This window comes from Fundulus heteroclitus, chromosome 13, assembly GCF_011125445.2.
Source record: "Fundulus heteroclitus isolate FHET01 chromosome 13, MU-UCD_Fhet_4.1, whole genome shotgun sequence".
Classification (NCBI taxonomy): domain Eukaryota; kingdom Metazoa; phylum Chordata; class Actinopteri; order Cyprinodontiformes; family Fundulidae; genus Fundulus; species Fundulus heteroclitus.
In genome coordinates this window covers 8,736,190-8,753,056 of record NC_046373.1, presented here as the reverse complement: position 1 = coordinate 8,753,056, position 16,867 = coordinate 8,736,190, and the positions used below count along the sequence as shown (strand labels likewise).

The following is a 16,867-nucleotide window of genomic DNA, read 5'->3' as shown; positions in this document are numbered from 1 at the left end:
TTTGAAATCTGTTGCCGCTGCGAACAAACAAGCAAAAAGAAGAAAGAAAAATGAAGAAAAAAAAGCCGTCACTGAACTGCCTCTTGTTTTTTAACCTGTCACTTGGGAAACCGCAGGAAGCAGAGACCGGATTTCAGCACGCGCGGATGCTAATGCGGGCTCCTTGAATTATAATATGGCGGGTGACGTTCGTTAAAAGGGCTGCTCTTTTCTTTCCGCAGTGATGGAAGTTTGTCGACTAAGCAAATCCTTTTCCTTCAGAGGCCCGTTTTGCAACGCAGGAGAAAAGACTTCAAGGTTCGTCTGCCGTCTTTGCAACAAATCTGTCAGTCGTCTCTTTTGCGCCTCGAGGGCGAGTGACTTTTATGTCACATGAGGCGGTGTTTAAAAAAAAAAAAAAGTAATGTTTCTAAATATGGGATGTACAGCGAATATAAAACCCACTGAGAAAAAGTCTAATAATAGGCAAGTAGTTGGCCTCAAACTGTACAGGAAAGAGGCATCAGTGAACAAGGCTTTGTTGTGGTTTGTCAGGTGTCTGGGGGTGGGGGGGGGGGGGGAAGAAAAGACGTGACAGAAAGCAGGAAACCATCTCAAACACGTCCGTTTGATTTCAGATGCTGAACCTCAGAGGTCGCGGCAAGGCGAAGAAACACTCGGCCGGGGAAGCGCTAGACGAGCAGGAGAACAAGTCTCTCGTGATAGAGACCGAGATGGACAGGCTGAGGATCAACGAGGAGGAAGAGGAGGCGGAAGCCGAGGGGAGGAAGCGAGGGGACGGCGGGAGGAGCAACAGAGCGAGCCTTCAGAAGAGCGGCGAGGATGCGCTGCATCAAAAGGCCCTCTCCCTCCTGTTGCAGCGCAGGGCTTCTGCGGAACATCAAGAGGAGGAGACTGACGTCGACGCCGTCCCGCTGCCCGGGCTGGAGAAGGAGGTGAGGTGGATGGATTTCTGTCCGGGTGATGAGAGGGGGTTAAAGGAAAAGGTCAGGGCGGAGGAGCGGATTAAACAGCAGCTGTTCTCCGGAGTCTGTTGACGTACGTCACTCGGGAACCCGAGCAATCGGAGGGAGCGGAAAACCTGGTCGGCCTGCGGAGCGAAGAGCTTTTTATCTGTTTGTATTCCTGTGAAACAACGAGAGTCGAGCATATACAGTGCTGTGCAGTGCTTACAAAACGCTCTTCTTTTTTTTCTTTCTACCCCAGTCGACCCGAGTGAATGCAAAATACCGTTTTCAAATGATGATGTTCAAGCTAACTTTTGTTTTTAACCTATGTAAAAATGTAATCTTCCTTTGTTGGATCTTAAATTAACTGTGATTAACCACAGTTTTTGGAAAGCTTAGGTAGCTTTAATAGCCGTACCCAGGCCTGTTTACTTCTAGTGAAACGTGCTAGAACAACTTAAAAACCGTGACAATTAGCTGAATGTCCACTTCTGAGATGTTTTGGCCTGACCTTAAACAAGCCACTAATCAGTGAAAACCTATCAACGTGGCTAAATTAAAAATAATTCTGCAGAGTAGAGCGGGTCAAAAAGACCCGCTGCCAAATAGCACAAGCACTTCGAGGTCCGGATAGCTTCTTTCCCTCGGTAAATGAAATCATCATTCAAGAACTGCTTTTTGGATTCACTCCGGCTATCCTTATCTGAGGTTTTTCCTTTCAAATGCTTTGCTGATCTGAAATATTTGAGGCACAACAAGCAAACGGTTAGAAATCTGTAAGGGAGGGAAATGCCTTTTCAAAGGCCTTTTGTACATTACGGTGCATTCAGTTGTCAATACTCTGATCCGATTGGTAGAAGTGTGCTGTGAAGTTTTGCTCTGCTCTGTTTACTGTTTTTGTATAAAAAGACTGAGACCGTACCCAGCTATACAGCTTCTTCAGCCAATGCCTTAAGGAGGACTGTCTTTTACATTTTTTTTTAATGTTTTCCGTCTTATTTCAGGCTAATAAGACGTATTGTGAGGATTAATTTGCCACTTTGCCAGCTCGTACCTAGTGTTACCATTTATTACCTGTAAAACCAACCAGCTCGTACACATGTTCTTTGTCATTCCATAGCTTTTCTTTTTATGTCTGAGACAAAAAACGTCACCTCACGCAACCCTCCGATTCCTTGTGTGATCTAATTTAGTTGAAATTAGTTCCCAAAGATGTTATCTTACATCCACTGCTTGTAGTGTTGATCCCTGTCTGAGCCAGTTGACTCTCAGGAAATGTAACTCTGAGTAACCTTCGGCTAGTGGACATTGTTTGTTGCCATCACATAGCCACGTTTCCTTGAAGTAGACTTTAGAAAATCGTTAAAAGAAGTGTGAAACGTCCCCAGAGACGGCACAAAGTAAACGCATGGTTGGTATGAAACATCCAGCAGCAAGCCGCTCCTTTTTTGTGCAACACGGTTTGGTGCAAAAAGACCAAAACCGTGGAAGCACCAAATGGAAAAGGGCCGAAACGACGACCATGAGGAACTCCTGAAAGGCTGTCACTGGCTGTTAGTCAAGCTGCTATGAAGATGTTTTGTAAATATTGAGCTTTCACTTATAGCAGAGGTTGTAATCATTATATCTGGTAACATGAATATGTGAAAGGTACGAATTCTCTTGTTTTGGACTGGAGGTTTTATGTTTCCTGGACTCCGTGTGTTTAAATGTAAATTGCATACACTGTCTTGCAAAAAGTATTCTCACTCCTTTTGGCGTTTTCGTTTTGCAAGGTTTACAGCCACAAACTTCACTGCATTTTATTTTCACATGCCAACTAAAAGGCTGCGTATAGTGTGGCGAGAAACGCAGCTTGGTTTTCAGGATGTTGAGCATACAAACACACGAAACGTGCGTTTACGTTCAGGTTTCCTGCTCAATAATCTGTAGAACAAACCATCATTTGAAATAAGGTTTAGTCTTTTGGGGTATGTGTCTACCAGCTTGTCACTGACATTTAGCCTGTTACTCTTTGAACCGGCCACAGCATTATGCTTCCTCTATGTTTTACCATGGGGTTGGTGCATTCAGAGAAAACGTTACATTTTGAATACACAGCAAAAAAAAATCAGTTTTGGTGTCATCTGACCCCAACACCACCCGTCACTTAATTTCTTTGTCCTGTTCATGGATTGTGGCAAAATGGACTTGTTATAACTTTGTTTCAATAAAGCTTTCTTTTTGCCACACTTCCATATTTACAAAGGACAAGAATAACAGTCGTCTATCAACAGATTATCGTACCTAAACTGTGGGACGTGTCCAGAGTTACCTTGGGCCTCTCCTTGCCCGGCCGTGTCTTGGTAGGTTTCTGAGATCCTCTTCCCATTTTTAGACTGATTGAACAGTGTGTGTGATCGTCACATCTTGGGATACTGTTTCATAAACCTCAATTCAATTAAATTTTATTTATATAGCGCCAAATCATGAAACATGTCATCTCAAGGCACTTTACAAAGTCAAGTTCAATCATATTATACAGATTGGGTCAGATTATACAGATTGGTCAAAAAAAAAACCTAACCACTTCTCGCAAAATGCTGATACGATACATGAACGTTTGTCTGTCAGATAACAAAATGTGAGAAAGTCAGGGGTGTGAATAGTGTTGCAAGGCACAGTAAATGCTGTATTGAGGAAAAGGGGGAGGAAGCAGTAGATGACAACAATTTAACTCATTAGTCACATTTTCACATTTGTTTCTGCCCAAGTGACGTCAAAAATTGACTCGACATGTTTGTCATTTTTAACATTAGGACAGGTTGAAGAAGTCAATGGTGATTGGGATGTCAAAGCTGCTTGAATAGATGTGGGTTTTTTTAGGTGCAGCAGCAAATTCACAGCGAATTGTTTGAAGTGGCTCTCAATGCCAGGACAAAATGTCGCCGTCGGGCAGCAAAGATCAAATAAACCCGTCTATAAGAGGACACCAAGTCAGCGTGTTTGGAACAAGATGAGAAATAATCTGTAGCAGAACAAAAAAAGTCTGTGTTTCCACAGAAGAAAGCAGAGGAAGATTTTTTTTTTTTTTAATAGCAGGAATTAGGTTCAGTGAAAAACAAACTCCAGGAAGTACAACCATCCCTGTCAAAGCAGGAGTAAAGGGAGAACCTTCATTAACTAAATAAAAATAATGGCCAAACTGGTCTTTACCACACGATAATGATCATAAAATATCTAATCCAGTTCTGGAATGACAATGTTTGTGGAGTCGGAAGTAAAGACGGATCATTTAAAAGTTGGAACTGACAAAAATCCTTTCTTTGGGGTTTACTGATGTTCCAGATGACCAGAGCTCCTCTGACATGTTGATAATCAATATTTTAGTCGTACTTGTGGGATTTGAGATCGTGAGAGCAGTATAGTTCTAGATTCACCACTTCAGTTCTTTAATGTGGGAATAAAAAAAGTTTCCTTTCAGTAAGCAGGAGTTGAAATGCTCCAAAGAATTAACCAAAAACTGTTAATATAGACTAATTACCAACACATGTATTGGCAAAATACAAAAACTAAAGAAGGACATTTTAAAATGTTTCAGTTCTTGTACTCAGCATTCAAAAGTACCACCTGTGTGGTTTCTGCTCTATAAACCGTAACATTTTGGAAAGCTGCAGGCATTGGAGCAGTTTTCCTTGCAATAAGTGACCCAAGAATGTCATTTAGAAATCAGCTGTTTCTTTGTTTCCTGAACTGCCTGTGAAGTGCGTAAGTGGTGTAACAGTCATGTCTTGGTTTAACAAGAGGGTCAATAAAGCGTTTAAAAACCGCACTGCCTCAAAGTTGTTGGGTCTTTTTTTTTTTTCTTTCCTTTTCCATTTCAATTCCACGTTATCTTCATGAACGGGAAAAATGACAACCCCGAGCGGGGAGCTCGCCGCCGTCTCTGAGGGACGCCCGGTGATCCGTGCCAATCAGAGACCACCTGGAGCTTCCATTACGGAGCGCCGTGGGACGCTTAACCTGCCCTGTGATGGAAAAGCGCTCGCTGATGTGGAAGATGTGTGAGAGAAGAGGAGACTGCGCAGATGAGCGCTGTGTGTGTGTGTGTGTGTGTGTGTGTGAGAGGAAAACAGAGTGCGGCGCTGGCCAAGTGCGTGGAAGACTGTTAAGGTTTCACTTGGATGATGTGAGATGTAATTACTCTGAAGGAAGAAATCAAGCTCATCAGCCAAAATAGTTTGAAATTGTTACTTTAGCAGTCATTCTTTTTGGCATAGAAACTACAACATTTTTTTTTTTATTTGGGACATTAGGTTTAGATTTTAGCTCCTGGTTAACATGGTGTGAGTATTACAGTCAGGGCTCAGATTTCATTACAACACTTTTATTGAAATGGTGGGGCAAACAGCCCACCCTGAAACTGCAATCTAGTTTCTACCCTTCAAAGAGAAATAAATAAATTAGCGATGCAGAGAAGTCAACTAATTATAAGTTGGACGACTTTCAGCTCGACAGGTAACATTAGCCGGTCGCAAACTATTTTTCTGGGCAGGGAAGCTGCTATTCAGTGTGGAAGTTGTCACTGACGGAAGATGTTGGCTATTGTCAGGAAGTAAAGAGGTCCAAGAAGCTATTAAAGAGAAAATTCATTTCTATGGACTCAGAATTAGACCTCAGGGGATTTTTGAGGCTATATATGATCCAGTAAAGCTGTTTTACTTTTTAAGCTTCATGGAATACGCTGGATTTAGCAGCTAATATAAGACGCTAAAATGTCAACTCCTGATCTATGCAACACTAATGAAGAATGGCTGCTGTGACACCATAAAGAAACCTTTTTGAGCTCTGTAAATAACTAAGAAATTGGAACTGGCTGAAAGGAGCATCAGCGCATCACGGCGTGGAAATGCGCCACAAATCTGCGATCAGCACATCCTTAAAATCTGTTTCTGTATAAAACGTGTTCCCTCACTAAACGGAAAGTTGCGGCAGCACCGGACAGCGCAATCCTGGCTGCAGTGTGCAAATATCGTCACAAATCTCTCACTTCTTTCTCCCACTTTAAATTAGTATTTGCTAGAAATCTGTACAAGAATTTGCCATTTACGTTGCAGATGTTTTCCTGGCTGTATTTCAGGAAATCAGATCTATTCAGTCTTTGATTTAGTTCATGGGTCAGGAGTGGTGCCAGGGACCTTGCATGGATCGCCACAGCAGAGTAGAGAGGACCCATTTTTGTTTGGCAGTCCATACGTCCTCCGTCTGGGGACCACCAAGAGCCAGGAGGGCAACCTCTGGAAACATCCCGTCGGTCCTACCACCACTTCTCAAACAGAATCCTGTCCTTCGGGAGGCCGAGGCCCGTGAGGGTGTTAGAAATCGCCTCTATCATCGGTGGGGGTCCGCACAGGTAACACAAAGTCCTCTGTGGGTCCACCTTGGCCTGCAACTCCTCCTCTGTGATTCTCCCACCTGAGGAGGCAGTAAAACGCATCAATTAAAACTCGCCGTCGCTGAGACGAAAGGGACGGATCAAAGAAAGCAGACGGAGGAACGCGACAGCCGATCAATCATCCCGGCTGAATGAGGAAAGGTTTGCGTGTGTGCGGATTACTTTTGACGAAGGGCTGAAGGCGCGGCTCGACCTCTGCCCTCTGCTGCGTGACGTGAAAGTTGCAGGAGAACTTGTCAGGAAACTCGGCGCATTTCTCAACGATGGAGCTCTGGAATAAACACACGACAGGTCGTGACACAGCGGGCTACGGCCTACTATGCGTGGCTGATACCTGCGGGAAAAAAAAAGGCGAACCTTGAAGAGCAGCTCCTGCGTGTTCTTGGCGCTGTAGCAGAGGTGGGCAGAGCCGACGCGGTAGTCCCGGCCGCCAGAGGACCGGCTGAGGCGCAGCAGATCTGAAGTGTGCAACAGAATAGAGTAGAGCGGGTTGATCCCCACGCCGCCCGCAACCAGCAGCAGATCCGCCGACGGATCCGAGGGCAGCGGGTCGAAGTAGAAGTTCCCGCCGACGCGCATGGCCACGCGAGAGCCGACTGCACACTGGCGGAAGGAAAAAGGTAGACAAGACAGTTTAAAAATGGAGGAAGACCTAAAAGAAGTCTGTATCAGAGTTAATAACAGAGAACACAAACGAACGAACCCTACTGTTAACTCACAAGTTCCCGTACTTCAAATGCGTTCTGCGCACTTGAAGTATGGGAACCTGCATGGGAATACGCGGCTTCTTAAGCTACTGCGATGGCGCCTAAGCTATTCCTGGAGTACAGTATCAAACGACAGGATCAAACCGTCCCCGGAGCTGAGACACGCACGTCTCACTGCGCTCAAATGAACGACGCTTTTCCCTCAGATCTTTCTGCAACGAGGTCTCGCTTTAAAGACGGCTTTATTATAAAGACTGCGTTAAACACGCAGACGTGTCAACAAACGTGCGCTCGGCAGCGAGGAGGGGGGGGGGGGGGAGCAAAGGACTACTAAAAGCCAAATTTATAATTCATACAGTGGGAGAACATCCCGCATTAAGAAATCATTGGTGTCACACTTATTAGCTCCCCTGTTGCCGTTTTTTTTTATATATATATATATATATATATATATATATATATATATATATATATATATATATATATATATATATAAAAACCCCTACCAGTCGTCTTCTGTTGCGTTTCACAATGCTGGACCTTTCTTGTTTGTGTGATCTCTCTAGATCTGGTCTTGTGTCTGAGATCTTTATCCTGTTGACCGGTCCGATGACGTCTCATTGAGTCCGCCAGATACGGGGAAAAAAAAAAAAAACAGCTCCTCCACCTACTTAACAGCATTGCTATCAGACAGAAAAACCTTGTATCACCAAAAATATAACTTTTTGGAGAAAGGGGGGGGGGGGTTTCACTTCTATGTAAACATGCTGTTTAGCAAAGGAATTTACTTTGTCTTTGATACTTTTATCAAGACATTCGTTAATGGGACCACAGGGAGATGTGAAGGCGGATCAAGAAAGCAAACATGAGCAAAAACTGGAGCTGCACAATTATATGGCATTGCATCTGTATCCCAGCTACAGCGTGCGTAACACAACGTCCCTGGAACAGGACGGCCGGGACTCGCCATATTAGGCAGGATGCTATAGTTCAACTGCCCTTAATGCCCACAGCTGGCATTTATTATCAGAATCTCAGGTTTTAAAGCTGGTGCTGAGCGCTGGATACAATGTTTAAGAGCTGAGAAAGAAAAAGAGGCAGAAAAGTTTGGATAATTGCATCGCAGTTTTTTTTTTTTTTTCCTTTTTTGCAACGGCATCACAATTAAAACTGTTCCTAATATGATTTTATGCTACAAAGGTTGTTTTTTTTGAGGATTTTCATCTTCGGTGTGAAACCCGCCAGGAGCGTTTGTTGTGAAAAACTTCAAACAGTCTTATCTGACCATGGCTAAGGCCAACTTCAGTCATTACAATAGCTCTCTCCATTTCCTCACCTATGAGTTTCAACACACGTCTGCCTTACTTGAATGACATGTTCTACGGTCTTTCCCATTTTGAAGAGCCACGAGAAATATTTATGGGGAACTTATGGAGTTACCGGACCCGTGCATCAGGAATCACCCCCCCCTAACTCACCACAGTGTGGATCCAGTGTGCTGGGGGATGTGTGGTGTACTTGACAGCCAGTTCGACGACACCCTCCCTCTGCAACAAACCGGGGCTGGAGCACATGGAGAAGCCGCCCACCTTCTCCACACCGGGGATGAAGAAGTCTACCCTGCGTCCGGAAAACAGGAACAACGCCACATTAGCCTTAAACTGCCGTTAACGCTGATAACTCGCGCTCTCCTCGCAGAACCGGAAAGGCTTTGTGTTTCTCATGCGCTGAACTGTGGGTCGGCGGCTGAATGAGGGGAGCACGTCGACCCCCGACCTCAGGGAGAAGAGAAGGCCTGTTCCAGAAACAAAAAAAAAAAAAACCAACAGAGCATATAATCAAACCAGAAGCACAGCTGCCTGCTAGCAAGTTTATTCAAACTGCAGCCTGTTTGTTTGCCACAAAGCACAGCCACATGTGCAACCGCTGCAGCAATGTGATGCAGCTGGACCCGGGCTTCACCAAAACAATGATCCACTGTTACGCTATAAATAAAGGCCGTTTACCCCCTCAAAGGAGGCACGCATAAAGCATCTGCCACAGTAGTTCATTTCTAGCCCTGTCCTACCTGAAGATGAAGATCTGGACGGTCCTTAAAAAACATACGCAGATGTGTGCAATATATATATATATATATATATATATATATATATATATAATATGAAATAGATAGATAGATAGATAGATAGATAGATAGATAGATAGATAGATAGATAGATAGATAGATAGATAGATAGATAGAACAATCAGTTAAAGCAGGACATCTGGCTGTCTAACACCCACCAACAACATGGACTTGACCAGAACCGAGACAGACGGACAAGAAAAAAAAAAAAGGCCTGCCTTCATCAAAGAACATATTTTCATCACTTTGAGTCTAAAATGTTTCTTTAGTTAAAAATTCTCCAGGCCAAGGCCTGACGTCATCTCAAGCATGTGCAGCTGTTCACTAAACATGAACCGCTTTATTTTTCATACATCTGTGTCTAACATCACCCTCTAATTCGTTTAGCAGGTAAGCCAACGTCATGGAAAATGCGGACGGAAAGACGAGTCCAGCTGTAAAAGTTTAGGGGATATTCCAAAGTTAAAAGCTCGGGAGGTTGAATCTGGCAGAATGCCGCCACCAAGTGGAATATCTGAGCACTGCGGGCTTCACAAAAAGGGATTTGTGGGCCTCTGTGGTTGCCGAAACCTGCGTGAACACAAGCCGAGCACAACTACAAGCCCACGACGGCACAGATGCTGCTCGGCTCAAATTCACCGAGGGTTCCGCACAGAAAGAGGAGCGCTGGTGATAAGTTGCCCTGATATCTGAGCCCATCAATCAGCTCTATCCTGCTAATGGAAACGCGCGCGTCCACTCACCACTGTCCCGCTTTGAAGCTGAAGTCTGGATGGACGGCTAGCCTCAGTCTCTTTACCGTTTCCGATTCGTCCACGATCCCACAGACCTGAGCTGGATACAGCGCCTGCAACCGGGCGTCCGGACAGAAAGGCATGAACACAGCAGCAAAAGGGGGGAAACCACCGGCCTCCTCGTCTTTATCCGTCACAATACCGTTTCTCAAAGCGGGGCTCACATTTTGTCTGTAGTTGCTCGCCGTCCTCTCCAAGTGGTCCATCTGTCTCTTCGAGGACATGCTTCTTCTGCTGAAAGAGGAGACAGGAGGTAACCAATGGGTTTGCTGGTCAAACATTCTCCTGCAGCAGGTGTATAAAACGGCATGTGGAGTTTGCCCTCAACGTCAACAGAGAGGCAAACCAAACGGGGCGGTGCGCGCCGAACACAGATTAGCTCACAATCCCACGTTCTGTGGTGAGATTCCTGAAGGTTTCTAGTATAAAAATGATGGTTATATAAACTCTAAAACTAGTCATAAAATTTGATTATCTCTTCCCTTCCATGTGGAGGTGAACCCACTTTGAACACATTACCGACTTATCCATTAACTGTTACAGATCCAAAACTTGTTGACTTCTGCGATTCGGAAATTGCATTTTTTTTAATTGCCATTATATTACAAATGCGATGAACTGTCCATGCTTGAACATAGCATTCTGTAAACGGTCAACTTTGGCAAAAAAAAAAAAAAGATGCGATGCCAATATACAATGACTCTGCTGGATAACTGGGAGGTCAACCTTCAGAATATTTAAGGCCAAATTTCTGTACTACAAATGTTATTTTCTTAAAACTTTATAATTTCAGATCGTAAATATAATTTTATGCTTTCACATTTGGATGTTGATTATTTTTAATCCGTGTAACCACGGACAGAGGTCTGTTAATAAAGCTTGCTTGATTGATTGATTAACATTTAAACTGAATTTGGGTTTTTTCGTTGCCTGTGAGCCATAATCATCAGAATGAATAGACATACAGTTTTATTGAAATACTTGCATTTTAGTTTAGCCCATTACTAAAAGTTATTAGCCAAATAGTTCCCCTGAGCAGCAGACTCACCTGTTTGCAGACCCGGGCCCCAGCAGCAGCCGCCAGCACAGCGGAGCAGTAGCAGGACTCTGGCGGCTGAGGCTTCGCGCAGCGCTACGGATGAACCAACAGGGGGCGCTCATCGCTGCCCGGCTTCCTGTCAGAACAGACAACATCTGGAAAAGCCGAAAACTGTCAAAAGTGCTGAGAGTCACCACTTTTTAGCGGTGCTTAAGCGAGCCCTTTTTAGTTTGCAGCCATTATGCTTTCATTTCGGTATCTGATCATCACACATAAAAGGTTTTAGCATCAACATGCTCCCTAAGATAAGACAAAACCTCATTAAAATCTTACCTTTAGCCTAGAATAGTACTATCTACCCGCCGATATCCCCTTCGCAACACAATGATGACAGAACAATGGCACAATCTTTACTGTAAAATGTAAATAAAGGTGGCAGGATATACTCTTCTAAAATTGAGATATGTACAGATGGAGTTTGGTGTGCCCTCTTATGGAGTAAGCTAACTAGCTAAAGCTGCATTTAAGCAAAGCTTTTCTTCCGCTTTACGGTTTCAGTCAGACAAAGGCTGGTGGATGCTTCTTACCTGAACAACGCCAAACCGTGTTCCGCTTAAACCTCGGTCATTTCTTTCTCCACTACAGCTGTAATAACCTTTGGCATGTTAGGATTACATGACACAAGTTGCTTTGGGAAGGCTGACTTCTTCGGCCAGATGACATCCCTGACATTTAGTTTACCAGCGCCCCCCTCTGGTCGAATTACGTACCTCACAAGGACTTTGAACTCAGGCTTCATTTGTCATTGAACGCACGCACCTGTAAAATAGTGACAAAAAGATAATTATTAAGAATATATATCATAATTTTGACATCAATTTAATTAAATATAAATGTATATAAAATCGTATACTTTGCAAAACATCTCTCTTGCCATTATTATTATTATTAATTTAGTCATCTTTACCAATACACAGGGTAAAGTAGCCCAAAATTCTACTCAGAAATTAGTCTGCTTCTATATAGTAAGTAAGTAAAGTTTATTTGTATAGCACTTTTCACAGATAAAAATCACAAAGTGTTTCAAAGTAAAAATGTAATACAATAAAACAATGAACAATATAGTTTTACTCAATTAGAAGCAACAAGTAGTCATCCAGAAAATTACTAAAGAGTAAAAAGGTGTTTCAGTAAAAAGGCCACTCAAGTACTAAGTAACTCTTTGATAGTAAGATTTATTTTGGTTGAAATAAATAAAAATAAGAATTCTGTTAGCAGACAGAAAAAAATATACAGCATTTTGGGCAAATTCTGGTATTTATTAAGAAAAAAAGTTAAAATGAGCCACATCCATACTATATAAACCAAAATTTCCAAACCATTTCCTTTTTACAACACAAAGCTTCTAAAGACAATCCTTATAGAGGGTCATTGCCTGGATGATTTGATTGAACTGACTTTGTAAAGTGCCTTGAGATGACATGTGTTGTGAATTGGTGCTATGTAAGTAAAATTTAAATGAAATTGAAAACTGAATTTATATATTAGACCGCATATACTGCTTGCTGTATATTCACTTGTCCTCAAAATGGCACATGGCTCAGCTGATAGAAAATAACGCAACAATGAAACTTCTTGCAAAAAAGAGTAAGTCTCACTGTAAGTGTGCTTTTGTCTGGTGCTTGTTATTTAATTAGTGAAGTAACTAAAGGTCAAAAGTAAAAGAAAAGATAATGTGTGGTGCAGTAAAACTACTAAAAAGGTTACTCAAGTAAATGTGACTGAGTAAATGTAACTGGTTACTACTACTAACATCTGCCAATGAACCTATCAGCATTCTGCGCAGAGCCCTTGTTCACACCAGTTTATTGATGTGGGCTTGATCTGGTTTCATGAAAGACATACAAGTTTGCAGTCAATCCCAGCTTCTTTCAGCACATACAAAGGCTATACTGTTGAACTCGTGCACATTTTAAATTACGTTTTAAATTTCTGTTTCAAACCATACTCTTTTGTGAATCAAAAAAACACTACTGTACATTTTATTATTTTTGTTTGCAATTAATTAGTGGTGATTTGGTTTTATAATTTGGTTTATGTTGTAGCAAGGCACAATCTGAGATTCAGTGAATGCCGTATTGAAGCAAATCATGGTACGAATGGAGATAACTGCACAAATATTGGTAGATTTACATTTGTGAAAGTATGTTTATTTGGTTTGAATTTCAATTTAATTCAAATAAATTAAATCTAATTTAAATTAACTATGATGGTTTGGGCTCCTTTGAAGGAAGTACCAAGTTGATTTGGAGATCTTCTTTTTTTTACCTCAATAAGTGGAATCATAATTTGAAAACCTTTTTGTTCAGGCTAAATATTTCTTATATTGATATGTTCTGAAGATCTGAAACATTTAAGTGTGACAAAAAAGCAAAAATGGAATAAACTTGCAACAGGGGCAGATACCCACACTGTAGCAGCAGTTCAAAACTAATGTCATCTGAGAGGTACTTTACAAGATAAACAGGCCCAATTTATATCTTATTAGATAAAATCCGGTTAGCTCCTGATTTAATTCTAATCAATCTAGTTCATAAGATTACAATATTACCAAATAGCCAGATTCAGTCCATTACATTCAGTCCAAATTAAAGTGCAATAAAGTCAGATGTAATGGATCACTTGATGCCAGCTGGTAAAAAGGTATCTCAGCAGGGATAGATTTGTTCCCTGTGGGTGAACTGTAGCTTTTGAGTATCTTTCAGCTCATTGTTCGGTGCGTGAAACCTGAGATGTTCTGGTTTTGTTCCACCTGGGTCATTCCCTGCCATAAAGAAACAGCTGCTGTCATCAAAAAGCAGTCAAAAGTCCATTGTATAGTCCTACTTTTCAACAAGCACACCAATTTGGTTTGCATTGTTATCACCCTGGACGTATGTGTATAATTTCTCTCTTTTACTGCTTTGGGGTTTTAGGAACTCCCATAGAGGCATAACAGTGACATTTGGACCCAAAACTGAATGCTCACAAAGTGAATGGGTGGAGCACGTCAAGAACATTTCTGCAACCTGTTCTCAAAAATGTAATTTGTATATTTTGGTGAAGAAATGTTTTCATCTCAGTGGAAAATCATTACAGAGCTCGCTTTAAAGAGGCTTTCTGGTGACTCTGTGCCGCTTCAAATGACGTCAAATGACGTGGCACCTTTGTTTCTGGCGCCATCTTGTGGCGAACTAGCAGTACGCACTGTACTGCCAGGACCGTGAAGGCAGCAGTTTTGTAGCTATTTTAGGACGCTGATTGGATACTGCTTTTGTTTTAAATATTTTTAGCACGCCGCCAAGCCCTCTGCTTAACATTTAAAACTAATGTAGGTTTTAGGTGCGGCTTTAGAAAAAAACAAAAACAAAGCTAGTGTTTTGGATTGGCGAAGTCACAGCCCTGATCTCAAGGCCATTAAAATGCCTAAGCAGAGCAGAAAGGTGACTCAGTTACACCAGGTTCAAATGCCAGAAAACTGTTGTGAAACGCTCGTGAAAGGAGATCCAAAGCGTTTGACCAAAATTAAGCAATTTGTAGTTTTAGAAACATGTGCTAAGAGTTTAGTAATTAAAAAAATGGTTATCAATAAAAAGGCAAACAAAGTAGAAACATATCCCAGTAGTGGAAAATGTCTGAAAGAAATTTTACCAGTCGGCTACAATTAATTAATTCATTCATTAATTAAATTAGATAAATTAGCAAACAGATTTATTTATTTACTTATATTCTCAATCAACACAAAAGTATAAAAAGTTTACAAGGATTAATGTCAGGAAACACAATGTGTCCTTTTCAACAGTGCACGTAAACCTTTGGTTTCAACTGTATTTTTTACTGAACTATTTCATGGCTTTACTAAAGTTTAATATAGCAAATTTTTTACTTTTTGTAGTCAATTAATGAACATCTGAGCATTCCTCATAGTGTTCTGTCACCGCAGGAGCCAACATCTCAAAGTTTGCAACACAGAACACAAAACCCCCAAACCCGTTGGCCAAGACTGTCAATCAAACTAATATTAATAAAAACAAGACAGGCATTTGCATTGGTGTAGCTTTAGAGTTTTCTACATACAGGCACGCGATGGCGCAAAATAGAAATAACATATATGCTGGTCATAGTTGGGTTTACTTTATACATTTTATTTATCTTTTACACTTTTTATTTATCTTTTACACTTTTTACGTTTCTTATTGAGTCCTGCATTTGTCCAGAAATTGTACCAAAAAACAAACCAAAAAAAAAAAATCAGGCAGCCTTCTTCTGACCGAAACTAAACGGGAAAGATAGAGAAAGACGTGGCTCACACTGATTAGTGCGGCTGGTGAGATCTTTCACTTTCACCTAAAGGAGAGGAATGGAAAAAATAACATTTCCTGAATCTTTTTCTCTCCTCCTATTTTCTGCCACCGGGTTTCTCAGGTGGCAGAAAAATAGGAGGTGCCAGCAGGTTTCTTCTCTGCTGGCAACAGAGCAGAGACAGACAGAAACCAGTCAGGGGTTACAAAGCCAAACAACCGGCTTTCATCTGCATTACGTGACATCCAGGTATAAATGTTTCCTGAACTGCAAAGATCTAAAACACACAGATACTTGCCCAGTATTAATTGAACGTCCACACACTCAATCTTGCAAAAATGTAATGAAAATGGTAAAAATGGGAGATGTGTGTTGTCAAATCATATCATTTTCAATGAAAGGTCACTTGTTTGCGTAGAAACGATTATCACTAATGCTTGACTGCTCACTTTTCATGGTTTATAACTAAGTAACATGCTGCGCTAAAGTGTGTCTCATTACAACCACTAAGTTGAGTGCATTTCACTGAGATTCTGTGTTGCAGAAGTGCTTCACTGTGAAGTGGCAGCCGCTCTTAGTTAATAAAACGACCTTCCTCCCTCCATCTCTTTTGGGGGCGGTCAGTTTGCCCATCTCCAAACAGATTTATTTTGCCCAGTTGTTTTTTGCAAAATGGCTCAAGCCTGGTCAGGTTGGATTCTTGCCAACAGACTCTAACTGGATTTAGATCTTCACATCGAACAGGCCACACCAGCATGCTTTGATCTCAACCACAGCTTTGCAGTCCTGATGGCAGGTTTGCTGCTGGAAGGTGAACCTCTGCCCCAGGCTTCCATACACGGCAGATGTGTGGAGTTTCTGACTAATTCAAAAGAATTCAAAGATTCAAAGATTCTTTATTGTCACCGCTTGTTACTGTGGTGAAATTTCTTTTAGGACACTCCGGCTAAGAGTACACATCACGTACAACAGACAACGAACAAAGGTTACGGTTATTTTTCTTTATTTTTTTTTACATTACAGGGTACAAAAGATTTAAAAAGACAAGAAAGATCAATCGTTTGTATCAGAGTCCGAGGGCTTTGATATCAGTCCCTTTGTGAGTGGTATGAGCCATGTTACATGGATTCGTTGTCCTTCTTGAATCACAAATAACTAGAGGTTATAAGGTGCTTTTTGTGAAATCAATTTTGTAAATTTTAACATATGATGTACTATGACATATTTGACTTTAGATGGATGGTAACATACGGTTGTAACGTATGATGAACATTCGATGGACAAACTGTCAGCAGGGGTCTGTCGCCCTCTGCTGAGAAACCGCGGCATGGTTGTCCGGTCCACAGATTCTTCCACCCGAGCTTTGGATCGCAGCTGCTCCTCCAGACTTAACCTGGGCCTCCTGGCTGCTTCTCTGATCATTGTAATTGCTTGCATTGGATTTTTTTTATCAGGGATATCAGAGTAGAGGGGGCTGAAT

General features: G+C 41.8%; 2 protein-coding genes and 1 long non-coding RNA gene across 6 annotated transcripts in view; 1 reads left to right on the top strand and 2 right to left on the bottom strand.

Moving 5' to 3' along the window:
- rftn1a (raftlin, lipid raft linker 1a) overlaps positions 1-1,275 on the top strand; it is a 46,112-nt gene extending 44,837 nt beyond the window's left edge. The window contains exons 9-10 of the mRNA XM_012874195.3: positions 222-297; positions 618-1,275. Coding sequence (XP_012729649.2) covers positions 222-297; positions 618-1,037 — 496 coding nt within the window. The 3' untranslated portion in view covers positions 1,038-1,275. The remainder of the gene's footprint in view (positions 1-221; positions 298-617) is intronic.
- A 2,052-nt stretch (positions 1,276-3,327) lies between these two features.
- On the bottom strand, positions 3,328-3,599 carry LOC118565188. The gene is made up of 2 exons (XR_004932249.1): positions 3,509-3,599; positions 3,328-3,377 (listed from the first exon to the last, which is right to left on the bottom strand). It is a non-coding gene; the product is annotated as an uncharacterized LOC118565188 (long non-coding RNA).
- Positions 3,600-4,006: 407 nt separating this feature from the next.
- oxnad1 (oxidoreductase NAD-binding domain containing 1) lies at positions 4,007-11,794 on the bottom strand. Of its 4 annotated transcripts, none has more exons than XM_012874252.3 (8): positions 11,634-11,794; positions 11,056-11,201; positions 10,172-10,238; positions 9,957-10,060; positions 8,567-8,708; positions 6,739-6,984; positions 6,544-6,652; positions 4,007-6,401 (listed from the first exon to the last, which is right to left on the bottom strand). In XM_012874252.3, exons 2-8 carry the CDS (start codon positions 11,199-11,201, stop codon positions 6,244-6,246), a joined length of 972 nt encoding a protein of 323 aa, XP_012729706.2. In that variant the 5' UTR covers positions 11,634-11,794; the 3' UTR covers positions 4,007-6,243. The 4 variants fall into 4 exon arrangements, with proteins under 4 accessions (XP_012729706.2, XP_012729708.2, XP_012729704.2 ...); XM_012874254.3 differs by having other exon boundaries at positions 11,056-11,182; positions 11,634-11,792; XM_012874250.3 differs by having other exon boundaries at positions 10,172-10,241; positions 11,634-11,791.
- Between the last annotated feature and the right edge of the window lie 5,073 nt (positions 11,795-16,867).

Coding starts and splice junctions, on each gene's coding strand:
- oxnad1 (XM_012874250.3), bottom strand. CDS start 11,201: ATGTTGTCTGTTCTGACAGGAAGCCGGGCAGCGATGAGCGCCCCCTGT. Junction 10,061..10,171: donor CGAGCAACTACAGACAAAAT/GTGAGCCCCGCT, acceptor GCCCGGTTGCAG/GCGCTGTATCCAGCTCAGGT. Junction 6,653..6,738: donor CGCAGGAGCTGCTCTTCAAG/GTTCGCCTTTTT, acceptor TGTTTATTCCAG/AGCTCCATCGTTGAGAAATG.